Raw genomic sequence first — 17,060 nt, forward strand, 5'->3', positions numbered from 1 at the left:
ATTTACTAGGAGGCAGGAAGGTCAGGGAGGGAGAATTGCAGGGTGGGACAGAGGAAGTAAAAAAACAAAAAAGCTCCCCTCCCTGTAGATGACAAACTTTCTGAAGGTTTTAATCATCTTCAGATTCCCTGCAGCATCTGGCATATAAGAGGTGCTCAAAAATGCCCCTGGAATTATCCTGATAACAGACTAGCTTCTAGCAGCAGAGCAGGCTGTGTCCCTGGGCTGGTAGAAACAGCTGGACAGACATTTAGAGATCAGGCCTCTGTGATTAGCTTCCCAGCATGACCAGAGTCAGACCTCTTAACTGCTTTGCCCCTGTATTTTCATCTCATAAACAATAATAGCAATTAAACTCGCCCAAACACCTCGAAATGTGCTTTAACAGCACAAAAGGAGGTTATGATCTATCACAGGATGGTTGTGGCTTTTATTAAAGTCCCCTTTCTAACTTCTAACTCGCTCGTTCTATGATGCTTTAACACTTCTGTGAGATAGGCTTTTCACGCGTGACGAGATTCTGTGGTTGTCCTCTAAAGAACAAGCTCAAAACTGGCCTTGATGTAATTTAGAATGGTGTCATCCATTTATAAGCCACTGGATGGGTGTGAAATTGTCAGCCAGCCCTTACAGAGCCTCAACTGAGCCACAACTAATTACACCCAGCATCATCGGGCCGCCAAGGAGGGATAGGAAAGGACAGACAAGCTCAGCTGCTTAAAATATCCTTGGCCAAAACAGAATTTCAACCCCAAAGCCTTCTTTAGACTGGAGAAAATTTCACTATTTTTAAAAATTTTAGTTTGAGTAGCAATAATATTATAAATAGTAATAACTGATCTCTGACAGTGCTCTACAGGTTATAAAGTATTTTTCAAACCTGTTATTTCATTTAATTTTTGCAAGAACTCTTTGAAACATCAATTCTGAGTTTAATGACGGCTACTGCTTATTAGAAACCTAACACATGTAAGCACATTAGCTTTTATGTTACCAGCTCATCTCAACAAGCAAGTGAGGTAAATATCCTTCTTACCCCCATCTTACATTGGAGCAAACTGAGACACGGGGGGTTTAAATAGCTTTCCTGGCGACACACAGCTGGTAGGTGGGGGATGCTGGACTTGAACCTGGGCTAATAATTGACATACGGCCCATGCTCTCGATGCCGTACCTTGAGACACTATTATATACCCATTTTACAGGTGGGAAAACTGAGACCCAGGGAGTAAAGCCACTTACCGAGTTGTCAGCTCAGGTTTCAGTAAGATTTCTCTAATCCCAAAGCCCATGCTCTGCCCATTCTTTTTTCTACACTGTATGATAATTTATACTTGTTTTCCCTGACAAATTTGAAGGGGATGGAGTTGCAAATGATGTGACATGGACTCCGGGAGCTCAGCTGGGGCAGGGATTCAGGAGGGTACCTATTTAGTTCATAGTAATGCATCAGCACCTTAGCCAGAGTCCCCTGGGATTGTCCACACGGGAAAGTTTGGGGAGCGGGTCTGCTGGAATGGTGGGCCCCGAGGCTACCCTCGTTTACAGGGCGGGCGCTGGGCTCAGACTTCACACCCAGCTAGAGCTAATACAAGATAAGGAAGTGGGCAGTGGAAAATGCCAGGCCCATCTGAACACACAAGGCCAAGTGCGGGGGGGTTGGGGTGAGGCTCAGGCCCGAAGGCACAGCCTCCAGGACAGGCACGGGTCGCGGGTTTCCGTTCAGCTGGTTGTGCAGACAGTTTGCCCTCTGCAACCTCAAAGAGCAAGTCCACGATGGCCTCTGTGGTTCGGACGTTACGGGAACCCTGGACAGTCCACTTCCGGCGCGGCCCCCTCGCTCCAGGCCTCCTCCCCACCTCTGTGGCCAGCACAGGGACTCCTATCCTGGAACCTGACCCCAGCACCCTGTAACTGAGCTCCCTGGGGCAGCCCCCTCCCCACGCCTTTGCTCGTGGCACCCAGGAAGGCCCTCTTGGGCCAGTGTCCTTCCTCCCAGCCCAGCCTCCTGCTGAGGTGCCCCCTCCTCAGCTGACCTCTCCAGGGATGTCAGACCCACGCTGGGCCACATCCCTCCTCTCTGCTCTGCTCCTGCTGACTCCACCCAGAGTCACCACCAGTCATGTCCATGCAGCCCAGGTCACCCCTCCTGCTGATACTGTCCCCTGAGCGGACACCCTATCCCCCAGCCAGTTCCCCTCCTGCACACACAAGACCATCCACACCTGCCAGAATCTCAGAACTTCCACACACACTGCGCTTCTCCAGGGCAGCCACAGGGAGCCCTTTCTATGGGTCAGGAGCTGGTCGGGGCCATTTACTCCAGGAGGGAAGGGAGAAGGAAGAAAGCAAAGGAGGGGGAGATGGAGAGAGGGAGGCAATCGGGGGTGACGGGGAGGAAACTAGTAATCAGACGTGGCTTTTGCACTCCTAGATGTCTGGGCTGGGCTCTGCCGTGTTCTAGCTGCTCATATGTGGTGGGGAAGTTCACGTACCACAGCTGACTGTGGAGTCAAACTTACAGGGAAAACAAGCAGCTCCGTCTCTCCCGTGGGGCAGAGCGGCCAGGCTTCGGTTCTAGGCCAGCCTCCTCTGGGCTGGGAACCCAGGCAGTGCCTCTCGCCCCTCCATCTTTCCACCTTGAAATTAGATGTGCAAGTGCAGCCCTGGGCAAGGGCTGGCTAACCCCCAGAGCTGCCGTCACTACCATTTACTCATGTATCCTGATGTCACCAACCCACACAACAAAACTAAGAGGGATGAATAAAATCCCGACTTTACAAAATGGATTTGGTGAAGTTAACTGACTTGGTGAAGTTCACTGATGCATCACTATGAACACGACGAGGCCACTAAGGGACAGAGCAGAGGCTCAAACGCAAGTCTTTCTGATTTCTAAGCCCGTGTTCTCACCACTTCTCTACACTGGCTTTGCTTTGCAGAATTTTTAAGAGCACGACAATGTAGAATTAGTCAGCAAAGGGCTGGCATGTCCTACTGGGAGGACCCACAGAACTAAGAGGGAGAGAAGGAATGGAAGCCAGTGAAGCGTTTGCTCTGCCCCAGGCCCCGTGCTGAGTTCCTCACACAGTGTACTTCCCACATCTCTTGCAATAAGGCTGTGAGGCATGTGCTGTATCGTTGAGGGGACTGAGGCCTAAAGGGGTGACTGATCTGTTCAAAGCCAAAGAATAAGAACGTGGGAAAGCCGAGGCTGACATCCTCCGAGGCCAAGGCTTGCCCTCTCTTCCACACAGTCCCAGCTGCCCTAGGCATTATTCCGGGTCAGCTGGTCCCTGAAACAAAGCCACAGGAATACATGACTGGAAAGAAACATCTAGGCACTTTTACAAGTTATAATTTTGATATTATTTTTAAAAAGCGACACCTGCCCACCGTGTATGTATGAATTCCTTGTTGAGCACAGGGAGAAAGACTCAGGAGCCTGCCTTTTCGATTCCCTTTGAAATAAGGGGGCAGCCGTCGCCTTGGCCATCACTCAGGGTGTCACTTTTAAAGGGTGATACCTTTGCCTGGGAAAGAAGTACTTTTCAAGTGCCAAGAGTTTAAATGGTTTCTGACAGCCAGAAGGTGACTGAGGCCGTTGGATGTAATGTTTGTGACAGATGGAAAAAGGCATTTTGTCAAATGTCCAAGAGCCTGGAGGAGAAACATGACAGGAGAGCAAGCTCTGTTCTAAAGGGGCAAAGCCAAGGCCGAGCAAGTGCCTAGGAGGCTCCCCGACCCGGGAGGGCTCCCCCCAGCGGATGCCTGGGCAAGGCCTCCACACAGCGCGTCCAGGTAAAGGGGACAATCTGTAGCCAGGTCACATGGAGAGTACCATTTGCCAAAGGTGTCAGGAGAAGGGAGGCTGAGAGCAGATAGTTGCCTGGTCCCTATTCCCTTTGGCATAGGGAGGCCGGACGGTGCAGCTGCTTTGGAGACAAACAGACTGAATCCAACTCGGAAGCAGTGGGTGATTTGGGGCAAGTCATTTATCCTGTCTGAGGCTTTGTCCCTCTTTCATAAAAGGGACACAGCCTTCTCTCCCCAGTTCCGAGGTTTAGAAGATGATGTAAAGGGCGTGGAACGCAGCAGGCGCCCACTACCTGCTGGCATCTCCTCCTCTTTCTTCCATGTGTAGACACGGTTGGTTGGTGGGTTAAGTTTGCAAATAATAATGCCTTTTTGTAAGGCATTTTGGCAGCACGTTATAAAAAATGTTTTAAAAATATGTATAGTTAGAATGCTAGGCAGGACTCCTGAACCTTGGGTTAAGCAGTGGTTTCTTATATATGACCCCAAAAGCAAAAACAGCAAAGAAAAAAATAAATGCATTGGATCTCACCAAAGCTAAAAACTTTTGTGTTGCAAAGAATACCATCAAGAAAGTGAAAAGACAACCCACAGAATGGGAGAAAATGCTTACAAATCATATATCTGATAAGGGGCTTGTATCCAGAATATACAATGAACAATAATAACTCAGTAACAAAAAGACAAATTATCCCAATTTAAAAATGGGCAAAGGATCTGAATAGATGTTTCCCCAAAGAAGATATACAAATGGCCCATAAGCACATGAAAAGATATTCAACATCATAGACATTAGGGAAATGCAAATTAAAACCATGATGAGATACCACTCATACCCACTAAAATTTCTATAATAATAATAAAAAAGACAAAGCGTTGGTGAGGATGTGGAGAGGTCGGAACTTTCGTACATTGCTTGTGGGAATATAAAGTGGCGCAGCTGCTTTAGAAAGCATGTTGGCACCTTCTCAAAGGGTTAAATATAGAGTTACCATATGACCCAGCATACACACATACATACTCCTAGGCATACAACCAAGAGAAATGAAGACATATATCCACACACACAAAATTAAACACGAATGTTCACAGCAGCATTGCTTATAATCACCAAAAAGTAGAAACAACCCAAATGTCCATCAGCTGATAAATAGGTACACAAAATAATCGTATATCTAGGCAGTGGAGAAGTATTCAGCAACCAAAAGGAATGAAGTACTGATGCTACCGTGCTCTAACATGGATGAAGTGAAAGCAGCCAGACACAAGAGGCCACGGTATTGTGTGATTCCATTTATATGACATGTTCGGAATGAGGAAGTACGTTAGTGGTTTCCAGGGGCTGGGAGTGAGGGTGGGGAATGGGGACTGACTCCTAGTGGGTACAGGATTTCTTTGTGGGATGATGAAAATATTCTAAAATTAGATTATGGTGATGGTTGCACGACTCTGTGAATATAACTAAAAACCATTGAATTGTATGCTTTAAATGAGTGAACTGTCTGCTATGTGAGTTATAGCTCATTAAAACCATTTTTAAAAACTTAGTTATAGGGGCCAAGAAACATGGCTTAAAATACTATCTAAATGTTTATCATACATATACAATACAAAAATATTTCCCTTTAATAAAGGTTTTCACATGATATCTATTGGGAAACGATTAAAATATTATGTAAACTGCTCATTCAATACATTTTCGTTATCTCGCAGAAAAAAAAATATGTATACCTTTTGACCTAGTCATTCTTTTGTATATGAAAATCATGATGGCTATGTGAATAGATTTAGCTACAAGGATGTGCATTTCAGTGTTGTCTAAAACATCATAAAACTAGAAACAATAAAGCTATCATTTACCGAATACTCACATGTGTAATGCACCCTATTGTTATATGAAAATCACCTTATTTTTCACTACAACAGTCCTCTAGGGAAACTATCAGCATCATTACACTCCTTCTTACAGATGAAGGAAGAGTCCAAATCAAAAAGTACAAATCAGAGCAGGGCTTTGCATCCAAGTGTGACCTGCAGCTGCTCCTAACCTCTCCATGACTCTCTCCCTAACAGCCTAAATACCTGATGCACGATGGCATTAGAAAATCTCATAAATGGCTAGGTATCAGCACAGACTGACATTCACAGTGCACTGTGAGATAAAAAAAGACAAGTTCAACATCAATATTATTTAACTTGTTTCCTACTTATAACACACACACACACACACACACACACACACACGGAAGATACATGCTAGGAGGATAACAATATTTAACCGTCATGCTCCCTGATTGAGAGGACAGTAAGTAATTTTAATTTTCTTTGTTTTGTTCACCTGTATTTTCTACCATAGACTTTTGTGCTACTATTTTTGCTTTAAAAATTGCAAAAGTTGCCGTTCTGCCTTTAACTAAACTGAGGTGACACCGATGGCTGTAGGACAATGCACGTTAGCTTTTTTCCTGGGTGTGAAGAAGATTGCCATTTTGGCAGACCTGTGATGTGATGACGGCAAGGCTTGTTCTTGGGACCACTCCTCTCGGTCAGGACGGCCTCTCCCGCCCTCGGGGGTCTGCCTCTTATTTCCCCTGCCAAGTGTTCTTCCATGGCCTTGGCCTTGCCACTCATCCACTGATCAGTGACTATGGCTGCTTTCCTCTTGACAAGAGTCAGGTTATGTTTTAGTATGGAATTGATCTTTTAAATGTAATTAAAATTCTTTCTAATTAAAAGTAATATAAATTCATTGGAGAAAAGTTAGAATATTCTGAAAAGTGCAAAAAGCCCATAAAACTCACCCATCATTCCCTCTCCTGGAATTAATAGGGGACTCTGGGAATTGGCAAAGTTGGACTATCCAGAGAGCCTGGTGGAGTGATAGGCAATGGGGAGATGGCATGAATTTCACAGGACCCCTGCCCTCCATCAAGGCAGCATGGCATCATGGGAAAGCCACAGCATCTTGGGGTTCAGAAAATCTGGCTTCTTAACCTCCTTCACCTGGTACCAGCAGCTTACTAAACTTCTTTGACACCCTTTCCTGAGTATACCCCAATTTCTTTTTGGTATGAAGTGGGGAATGTACAAAAGAGGTGATTAAACAAGTAATGTATTTTCTTTTTAAATAATATTGGTTCTTCCTACTTCATCAGGTGGGTGAGGGTATTGAAATGAGATTGAGTGAGCGCTCTGTATAAAGCAGAGTGTGGGACAGTTGTAAATGCACGTCAAAGTGACTGAGGGTGGGTTCTGGTCTGTGTGGCTTTTCCAGGCTGCAGACATAACGAGGGCATGACAACGGACCTTTGCAAGCCGTCCTGTGTGACTCTTCCCCATTCGGCACTCCTGACACAGGAGAAGCCAGACTCTCCCCGCCTTTCCTCTCTCTGTCCTGGCCACCCTCGCAAAGATTTTGTTTACGGGTCATCACCCATAAGCCACCCCGAGTGGCGTGGAAAATAAGGGTGTGATGGGCTGAGTTCTCGTTGTTTCCAGCCATAGGTAGGACAGTGTAGGGGAAAGACAGTGCAAGCCTTATAACCTGGCTCTGCTGCTTTTAGTCCCAAGACCTTGAGCAAAGTACTTGCCCACTCTGAGCCTCCATCTATACAGTGGGGATGGTAATCCTTATAGGGCTGTTGCTGGGATCACATAAGAAAATGTGCATGAATGACTGGCTCTTAAAAGGTACGTTGTAAACATTTAATTCCCTTCCACTTCCCTTTAAAAGTTATATAAAGATGGAGCAGGAATTCCCTGGTGGTCCAGTGGTTAAGACTCCGTGCTTTCAATGCAGGGGGCGCAGGCCCTGGTTGGGGAACTAAGATCCCACATGCTGCGTGGTGCGGCCAGAAGCTTTTTTAAAAATGTTTTAACAACAGTTATATAAAGATGGAGAGACGGAGGTGGAGAGAGGCTGCGGAGGGCTTAGCAGGCGTCCCACGGCCGGGAGGAAGCAGACCTGGCCGTGAAGCCGTACCTCCTGCTCAGTTCCCTGCGCCTCAGAGGGACTGTTTGTCTTTCCTGCAGGTTCTGACTCCTGCCATCAGCTGCAATTTATGAAGCGCTACCCCACTTTGCCACACTGGAAGTTGCTTTCAAAGTTTTAAAGAGAATGACAAGGTAGAATTAGTCACCGAAGAAGGGCTGGCGAGCTGTTGTCCTATTGGGAGGACCCACAGAACTAAGAGGAAGAGAAGGAATGGAAGCCAGTGGTGAGCGCTTGCTCTGCACCAGGCCCCGCGCTGAGTTCCTCACACAGTGTACTTCCCACACCTCTTGCAACAAGGCTGTGAGGCTGGCGCTTTATAGTGGAGAGCCCTGAGGCTTAGAGAGGTGATGTATTTTGTACACGCACACTTCTCCGTAAGAGAGGAAGCACTCACGGAGCCTCTTTCCAGCCTTGCCTTTCATGTGCTCCCCTAGGTTACGATTCATCCCTGCACTTGGTGTTAAGATGCTTGGAGGCAAGGGCAACACCTCGGCTGATATTCAAAGGGCATTAACAAGGGCTAAGATACAGCTTTTTTTCCTCATCCAAATTCCCTGGGCTTTCACCAACTAAAAACAAGAACTGCTGATTCCTAAGAAGAAGAGGAAGGGGGAAGCATGCTCTTATGCCCTCAGACTAGGGTTTCAAGATGAAAGTTGTGTTAATTATCATCCCTTTGACTGAAATTTTGCCAAACTCGAAGTGTTACAAATTAGACTAAAACTCATGCTTTTAGGGATCAAGAAAAGAAGACGACTTCGGTGTAGAAAAGATTAAAGAGAATACTAATATTAACTTGGATATACAGAAGGTTTTTTTAAAAAGTCTATCTCTTGCTTTAGTTTGCGGAATTCTCTCTGAGTTGTCTGCCTCAATGGTGTCCCCCAGTCCAGCTAGTCTACAGCATTCTGGTCTCAGCCTTCCAGGTTTGGGCCCGTTCCTAGGAGAGGGTCCTATGCAGGGCAGTGGCAGTGAAGCTCTGGATCACGCCTCACCCCTTTCTCCTCTGGCCACACGAGCCTCTGCTGGGCTCCCTGCTTCAGACAGCACCTCTCCCATTCATCCCACTCAGCGGTCAATCCACCATCCAGCCAATCATTTGAGTTCCTGCTCACCAATGTTTAGCGAAGGCCTGCTGTACGCCAAGCTTTGTGCTAGGCTCTGGGGGTAAAGGAATAACCATCCCAACCTCTGCCATCAGAAGTTCATCTTCAGGAAGCTTCGAGGCTCATTTGCTGAGAGGCTATTGAGTGCTATGCACTATTTTCAGCACTGAGATGCAAAGACAAATGACTCAAGGACATTCCTAAAATACCTTCTCTAACACCCTGTTCAGAAGCCTTTACTGACTCCTCACTGCCTGTGAGATACCTGTCCTGTATCTTGGGGTTTACTACCTTCTAATTGCACCTCTTGCTTAGGCTGGATTTAAAGCCCTCTCACTTTTGTTCCTCACTACCTCTCTATGCCCATGCCTCTCTTCACCCAGGAGAATTAATTGGTCCGTCCATCCACCTATCCATCCATCCATCCATCCATCCATCTACCCATCCACTTACTTACACAGCCACTGGCTCACTCATTCAGTACATATTTTTCTGAGTTCTAAGTCCTGTTCTGGGGATGCTGGGATACTTGAAACCAGCTGCTACCCCCTACAGCTCCCTTGGGTAATCAGGCCCCTGAATTCACTGCCATCCCTGCCTTTTCCCCCCAAGAGTGGCCACCTGCCCTCTTTCCTTTTCTCTAATCATTTCCTCCCATCAAAGCCCACTCAAGTCCTACTTCTGTGCAGCTTCCTCTGGACCATCCTCATGCTCAGAAATCTCTCCCCGCTCTGAACTTTGAAAGCATGAGAATTCCTGGCTCTCTCTTGACCCTGATGATAGACAGATTCATCTTGAGGCCACTAATATGTGTGTCCTAGGGATATAGTCCATATTTTCAAAAAGTAGGAAGTGAATGTAAGCAGAACTCCGAGACAGAGATTGCAAGGGACTTGCTCCCTGTCACTAGGTTTGTAACAACAGGTTTAATTAAGTGACTTTGATAATGATAATATCAAATGATAGTACGTCAAATTGTAGGAGTAAAATACCTAGGTAACAATATTCATCACGATAATTATAACTAACTTTATCGAGTGATAATTCCATGTTAGGTCGTTTGCATCCATCATCTCGATCACTCTGCGTACCAGCCCCATGAACGTTCACCAAAATATCCCCATTTTTCAGATCAGGAGCTGGAAGCTCAGAATGACAAAGGGAGTTGGCAGGATGGCAATGGGCAGAGCTGGGGTCGAAACCCTGGTCTGCCCGTGCCCAGAGCCGTGACCTTCCACTTTGCTTTGGCCTCACATTCACACAGGGGCAGAAAGGGACCGGTGACCAGAGGCATAAGACTGAGGGCTCACAAGGTTAGAACATGTTGCTAAGGAGCCAGCTGCCTGGGTTCAACTCCCGGTGCCCTCGCTCCCCAGCTGTGAGACTCGGGGCAAGGAGCCTGATCTCTGCCCTGAGTTTCATCCCCTGTAAGGCTGAGATAACCCTGTCCCCACTCGTAGGGTTGTTCTTGGGTGTAAACCAGCCTCTATGTGCACAGCCTCCTAGAGTGTGTGGCACATAGTGTTATTTAAATGAGAATTATTGCCATCATTGTTACATCTACGTGCAGGGCCCCTGCGCAAGGGCTCGGCGTGAATTAACTCCTTGATTCCACACTGTGCCCCCGGCGGGCGCCCAGCTTCCCACCCACCCCCTCCTTCCCCACGAGGTAACATCACCGTCCCCTCACGGGTGAGGGACCCATTGCGGGGGGGGACGGGTGGCAGAGGGTGACGGACTCGAGGAAGGAGATGAGAAGGAGCTGGCACCTCCTCGAGGGCTCACCTGCCACCCAGAGCCACCTCCTTGGACTCACCTTTCCCCCTAAGAGAGGGCCACCAGGCCCTTCTGGGACGGCGTGTTTGTCACAGAAACTACCCCCTCCTTGGTGCTTTCCGGGGAAGACCTGTGAGTGGTTCACTGAGGTGTCCATTTCAAGAAAGTCTGGTGTGTCTGTGTGTGTCTCTGTGTGAGAGTGTGTGTTTTTGAGTGTGAGTGTGTGTGTGTCTTTGTGCGTGTGTGTGTCTGTGCGTGACTGTATGTGTGCATGACCGTACTGTGAGTGTGCCTTTCTGTCTGTGACCACGTGCTCTGTGCCCATGCTTGGCCAGGGGCAGGCCCTGACTCTCAGGTGACCACAGTGGCTGGCTGCGGTCAAGACACCTTCCCATGTTCAGAGGCTCCAGAAAGAAAAAACAGTGGTCAGCAATTGTGGTTTTGCCCTGCACTATTTTTAAAGTTAAAAAAAAACAACAAGCGGAAGTTCATTGCCACTCGATAGCTAGGTCAGATTTAGGTAAAGCGCGGGCCCAGGGCTGGGGAGGGATGGCTGGCGTGACAGGCGGGCTGGAGAGACCCTGCTGCCGGTCCCTGGTCCCCTGAGCCCCGCGGCGCTCACAGCAGTAGGGACCTCACTGCCCGCCATGGGGAAGACGCAGCCACCCCCTCTGGGCATCCTCACCATGGCCTGTGCAGTAGGTTCGTCGTCCCCATTCACAGATGAGGAAACCGAGGCCCCAGGTGTCACTCACTGGCCCAGGGTCACTACGTCAGCGAGCGTCAGGGCTGGGGTTTGAACCTGGTCCTCCTGCCCCCAAAGGCCCCGCTCTTTGCGCGACTCTGCGCACCACACCCTCCTGCCACCCCCAGTTCTCTGTCTTCAACCAAGTGCTTCAAAGTGAGGGCTGAGCCGGCCGTTGGCTTGTTTAACCACTGATTTTCCATGAAGAATGTGGTTTCCTTCAGAAAGATCGATTAAAACACAGTACTTGAAGAGAGGAAAGTTCTCTGAGTTCTCTCTTGCCATGTCAGTGTAACCCACGCCTTTAACCACTTCCTCACCGTATCAGGGACTCTGGCTTTTTCTATCTGTAGAGAATGTGGAGCACATTAGAGGGCCCCATCCTGAAGTCCACGTCTCCTCACAGCCTGTCTGTGGGCAGAGCGGGCTCAGAGACCCACCTCAGCCTCCTGCACTTTGTCAGCTCGAAGCGCAGTTTAGAACACGGGGCTTTAACCTTGAATATCGTGAGCGTGTATTAGTGTGTGTGTGTGTGTGTGTGTGTGTGTGTGTGTGTGTCTGTGTGTGTGTGTCTTTTCCCTTCAGACTGAGCACATCCAGTGGTTGTCAGAAAAGCTGACATTCTCAGTGTTGGAAAGATAAACCCATGGGCACAGGGACTCCACGTAAGGGTTCAACCTTCATGACCTTTACTTGCTGACACCATTGCTGAGCTCCAGGTTGGCTGGCATTGGCTGGCATTTTACTTTTATTACTGCTTAGGACTCGCCCTGGTTTATAGACGCTGAAGCTCAGAGCAAGAGCCCTTGGCTGGAGGTCCACAGAGCCTCTCTGTGCCTGAAACCCCCTCCTCTATAAACTAGGGTGATAATTCCCCCTGCCTCGTGGGTTGGTTGTGAGGCTTAAGTAAATTAATATCTGTCAGATACTGAGGATGCACAGAAACACTCCATCGAGGTTGGCTCTTGTGATTCTTGGGCATCTCAACCACCCCAGAGGGACCATGTGGATCGATACTTCTGGGTCAAGGTGCCCAGGAGGAAAGGTGTTGAGGAACATGTGAAGTCAGCCTGTAGACTTGGGGCCGGGTCTGGAGCACAGAGCTTCTGCGTTGGCTGCATTGAGCTTCTGGGATTTGGAGCCTCGACCCTCCTTGTGGACAGGCCCAGTCCCAGGCCCCAGGCAGAGGGCTGCCTGCCCTCTGGGCATCTGCTTGGCCCAGTGCTGCCCTCAACTCTCTGTCTGCCCTCAGGGCAGCCTGTTCTCATTGTGGCGCCCGTGCTTTGCCTGTGCCCCTCAGTCCTGACCTGAAGCACGAAGACCCCTGGGACCTCGGGGGGGCAGCGCTGGAATGTACTCCCTGTTCCAGGAAGCTCGTCCAGCAGGCTTTCAGGAGGGTCAGCGTGCTTCCCTCTAGACCTCTGTCTGTTGTCTCTTTTACACAGTGGGTACGAGCACCAACGACCCAGGGGACCGTGGGCACTGCACTTTACAGTTTCCAGAATGCTTCCTCTGCGTTACCTCAACGCCCCTCTCAAAGACCCAGAGAGAGCCGTACCTGCTGGTAAACCCATTTCACGTATGAGGAAAGCGAGCTCTGTGTTGCTGGTATTTTTAGCTCAGGGTAGGGCCTAAAATGGAAACAAACAGCATGGAGTCAGCCAGGTCAGTGTTCTCTTTACATTGGAGCAAGGGGGGCAGTTCAGCTCCCGGACACACCATCTTGTGCTGGATGTGAAGACACACATGGCATCACGTGGGGTTGAGAGCACAGCCCAGGGGTGGGCTGCTGAGACTGGGGTCCTGGCTCTGCCACTCACCAGCTGTGCGACGTTGGACAAGATACTGAACCTCTCTGTGCTTTGCTTTCCTCCTCTCTAAGATAAGGGCATAAATAATATTTACCTCCCAGGGTTGTGGAGAGGATTTATTGAGTCAATACATGTGAAGTACTTGTAGACTGTGGTTGCCAAGCTCCTAGCTCCTGGTATATATTAGGTACTTGATAAGTGAGGATTCTCCCTTTCCTCTTGGAGCCTTAGTTTGCTTGTCGACAGGGCGGGGATGACGGTTGTACCTACCTTGTATTCTTCTTGTGACGATTACATGAGATGAAGCAGAAAAAGTTCTTGGGAGGGGGACCACCTGGCAGGTGGCAGTACGTGCCCCATGACCAATACTCTCCAGCCCAGCTGCCCCTCATTACAGAGGTTGGTCATAGATGTAGAGCTTTCCACTTTCTGCCCAAGGTCCTGGAACACAGCAGACTCTGGAGCCCAGCTGTCTGAAGCCACAGGCTGGTTCCACCTCGGATAAGATTTTTGGCCTTGGCCAAGCTACTTAATTTCCCTATTTCTTTCTTTCCGTATTTATAAAATGGAGACAGTAACAGCCGCTAACGTACACATCTCTTATGAGGATCCAATGAGATAAAAAGGCGGAAGCTCTCGAGATAGTCTAAGTCCCCAGTCGATGGCCTTTCTGTTACTATTATTAGTGGCAGCATCACGAGTAATGGTAGCGGTGCCAGCAAGTCCCAGACCGTCCCTGATTCCATGGTGGGCAGTAGCCCGCGTCTGAGCTGGAGGGAAGGGGTGACCCACAGAGGATGGGCCCTGGGGTCCTACCCTGGTCAAGACCCCACTTGGCTCACCTCTTCCACCCCTGGCAGAAGACCCAGTTCCACCAACAGTCCAGGCCCGGAGAGCCATCTCCCAGAACCCAGTAACCACCACCTGCATTCTTAGAGAGGAAATGCTCCCAGAGACCTGCAATTTGTACGGAGACTTACAATGACTTTGCTGATACAATTTACTTTCACAATAACTGTGTTTCCGTCACCTTTAAGTGGGCATCTATTTTAAAGTCCAACTCTAGCTTAACTGAGCCAGGAAAGCTTGCTATTTAATGAGCCCCAGGAGGTGCTGGGGGGATGTATCCGCTTTTGCAGAGTCCTCTTCTCAGAGGACAGTTCTGACCTTTGTCCCTGTTCAACCACCATCAACTCTTTGCCTCAATATACAACTTTAGTTCATAGCCAAGACTGAAGATCACTCGGTCCACTGCTCTCACTTCACAGGTGAGAAACCAAGGCCTAGGGAGACTCACTCAAGAGCTCACAACATCTTGATATAATATTGATCAGCTCTGACTTCCTAGATGCCTGTGGGTATCCCGGGAAGGGTCCTGGGACTCCCATGCCTAGAAGAAGGATGCAGAGCCCTGATGAGGCCCTGAGGTCTCTGGGCTGAGCAGAGGATGGGAGGTGATCTAGACTTTGGGCCCTGAGTCTGCTTTGTCTTCCAGGGTGGCTCTGCGCTCTCCCCCGCCGCTGTCATCAGGCCGGAGAGGGCTCGGCAGCAGGCAGCTGCTTTGGCGAAGGAGGTTGGCTGCCCCACCTCGTCCATCCAAGAAATGGTGTCCTGCCTCCGCCAGGAGCCTGCCAGTGTCCTCAATGACGCCCAGACCAAGGTGGGCACTTGTGTGCGAGTTGGGCGGGACATCCTCTGATATTTTACAAACGGAAACCAGGCCAGAAAGGAGACAGGACCCACCCAAGGCCACGCAGTAGGTTGGTGACCAGCTGGAACTGAGTGCATATTTCCAGACCCCCTGTGCCGTGCGTAGGCCACAGGATGTAATGGACCAAGCACAGGTCCTGAGGGTCGACAGATCTCTGGGCTCATCAGATTTTATCTGTACGATGGGGATAATGATGGGAACCCTATAGAGGAGGAAAAGAAAATGAAGTGACATAGGTAAAGGGTCTTGCTGGCACCTTGGTGGCACCCCGTCAAGCCACAGAGACATGTACTGAGCACTATGGCCACGGCTGCAGTGGAGTGAGGCCAACATGCCCCCTTAGGTAGGACAGCGGTGTGCTTCCTTCTCCAGCCTATAAAGATCCTGCTCGCAGCCCCCAGTCTCTCTGGTTGGCCCTGATATTAACAAAGGGGACTGTAGCAGGAATAGCTTGTCATCTGAGCTGACACTTGAATCCCTTCGGCAATGAGCCTGCACTTGCAGACCCCGCGCAGGTCTTATCCTCAGCTCCTCCAAACGTGGGCTAATCGGATGGTGGCTAAAGCTGATGAATTTCCCTGTCATATCCTGCCTTTGGCCACCACCTCCTCCTCGATCAATATCTCTTGCTTCACTCAGTCAACCACAGGCTCAGGCTTACCCGTTCCTCCCTGTGGATCTGTTGTCACTTTGGTGGGAGGCTCTGGGATGCTCCCCTAGGGACCAACCAGTGCTCAGAGCAAGACTCACCTTCCCGGCACTGTCACCTGGTGTCCTGCCTGGCTATTGTCTGGCCACGTTACTCTTATTTCCCAGCAGAGCTTTGGGTGAATAACCAGCACTGGTGTTCGTTATGGTTAAGACCCGATTAAGTGAAGCAATGCAACGCATTATTCCAGTACCATTTTTTTAAAGGACAAAGTCCATATAAATCATGACACCCCTTTGCACCTGATGCAGCTCCTGGCCGTGAGTGGCCCTTTCCACTACTGGGGTCCTGTGGTCAATGGCCAGTACCTCCAAGAAGCTCCAGCCAGAGCACTGCAGAGAGCTCCGCGGGTGAAGGTGGATCTGCTCATCGGGAGTTCTCAGGATGACGGGCTTATCAGCAGAGCCAAGGCCGTGAAGGTAGGCGGGAGGAGGCCCCAGGGGCCCCTGCGGGGTGCGGCCCGGTGACTCTGGACCTAAGTCTGACCTTGGTCGAGAGTCATCGACTTACTTGCTTATTTTCAAAACAATCGCTGAAAAACGACATGTGTAAAGGCTCTATAAGAAGTTTGGGAGGTGGTGGTGGTGGGTGGGATTCAGAAATAGGACACCTGCCGAGTTGTGAGCAACCCAGACACATCCACAAATTACAGCTGTGAATGAATCACCGTGGGAAACCGCCAGCAGGGCTGACCCAGCAGCTCTGTAGCTTCAGGGTTCCTGGCCGTGGGTACCGCCGCTGCATGAAAGATGCTTGTCCCACGGAGGCTGGGAGAAGGAGAGGCGTGGGGATGAAGAGAGTCCTGGCAGGGAAACCCAAACACTAGCCTTCCAAGCGTCCGAGCTTCCCAGCCGTCCCAGGAAAGTGTGGACCAGACACAGGGCAAGAGCAGCTTTGTGTGGCTTGCTGGAGACACAGCAAAGTGCGAGGGACTTGTGAGGTCATTTATCTGCCTGGGCAGACACTTCCTGCTCAGACCAGAGAGGCCATCACTCCTCACCAGGATGCAGCCACCCGGGAAGAGGTCGAGCACACTCTCCCCTGGCCCGTCCACCCCTCCCTGTCAAGCTGCTCCTGATGGGCCCTCTAGGTCATCAGCCTGGGATGGTGGTCCCAGCACATGACACAAGGTGAGGACACACACACTCAGTGTAGGGCTCTGTCTGGCTCTATTGAATATAAGGCAGTATTGTTGGAATTAATAACAACAGAAAAAGAATCATTAATGCAACCAAATGGGGTCTTGCATCCTTTGGATTGTGCTATTCCCTTGGGTAATCTACTTCACTTAGGGGAATCTATCTTACAGCAATAAAAGCACCACTTTGACATGAGAGATATACAAGGGTATTAATCACAGCATTAATTACTGTGGCAAAAACATTGAAAGCA

At 49.4% G+C, this 17,060-nt stretch overlaps 1 protein-coding gene across 1 annotated transcript in view; it reads left to right on the plus strand.

The window, feature by feature from the left end:
- Window positions 1–17,060, plus strand: part of TG (thyroglobulin) — a 246,605-nt gene that overhangs the window by 195,126 nt on the left and 34,419 nt on the right. Inside the window, exons 42-43 of the mRNA XM_061171320.1 lie at window positions 14,744–14,908; window positions 15,920–16,087. Of these exons, the coding sequence (XP_061027303.1) occupies window positions 14,744–14,908; window positions 15,920–16,087 (333 nt within the window). The remainder of the gene's footprint in view (window positions 1–14,743; window positions 14,909–15,919; window positions 16,088–17,060) is intronic.

Source organism: Eubalaena glacialis, chromosome 17 (assembly GCF_028564815.1).
Source record: "Eubalaena glacialis isolate mEubGla1 chromosome 17, mEubGla1.1.hap2.+ XY, whole genome shotgun sequence".
Lineage (NCBI taxonomy): Eukaryota > Metazoa > Chordata > Mammalia > Artiodactyla > Balaenidae > Eubalaena > Eubalaena glacialis.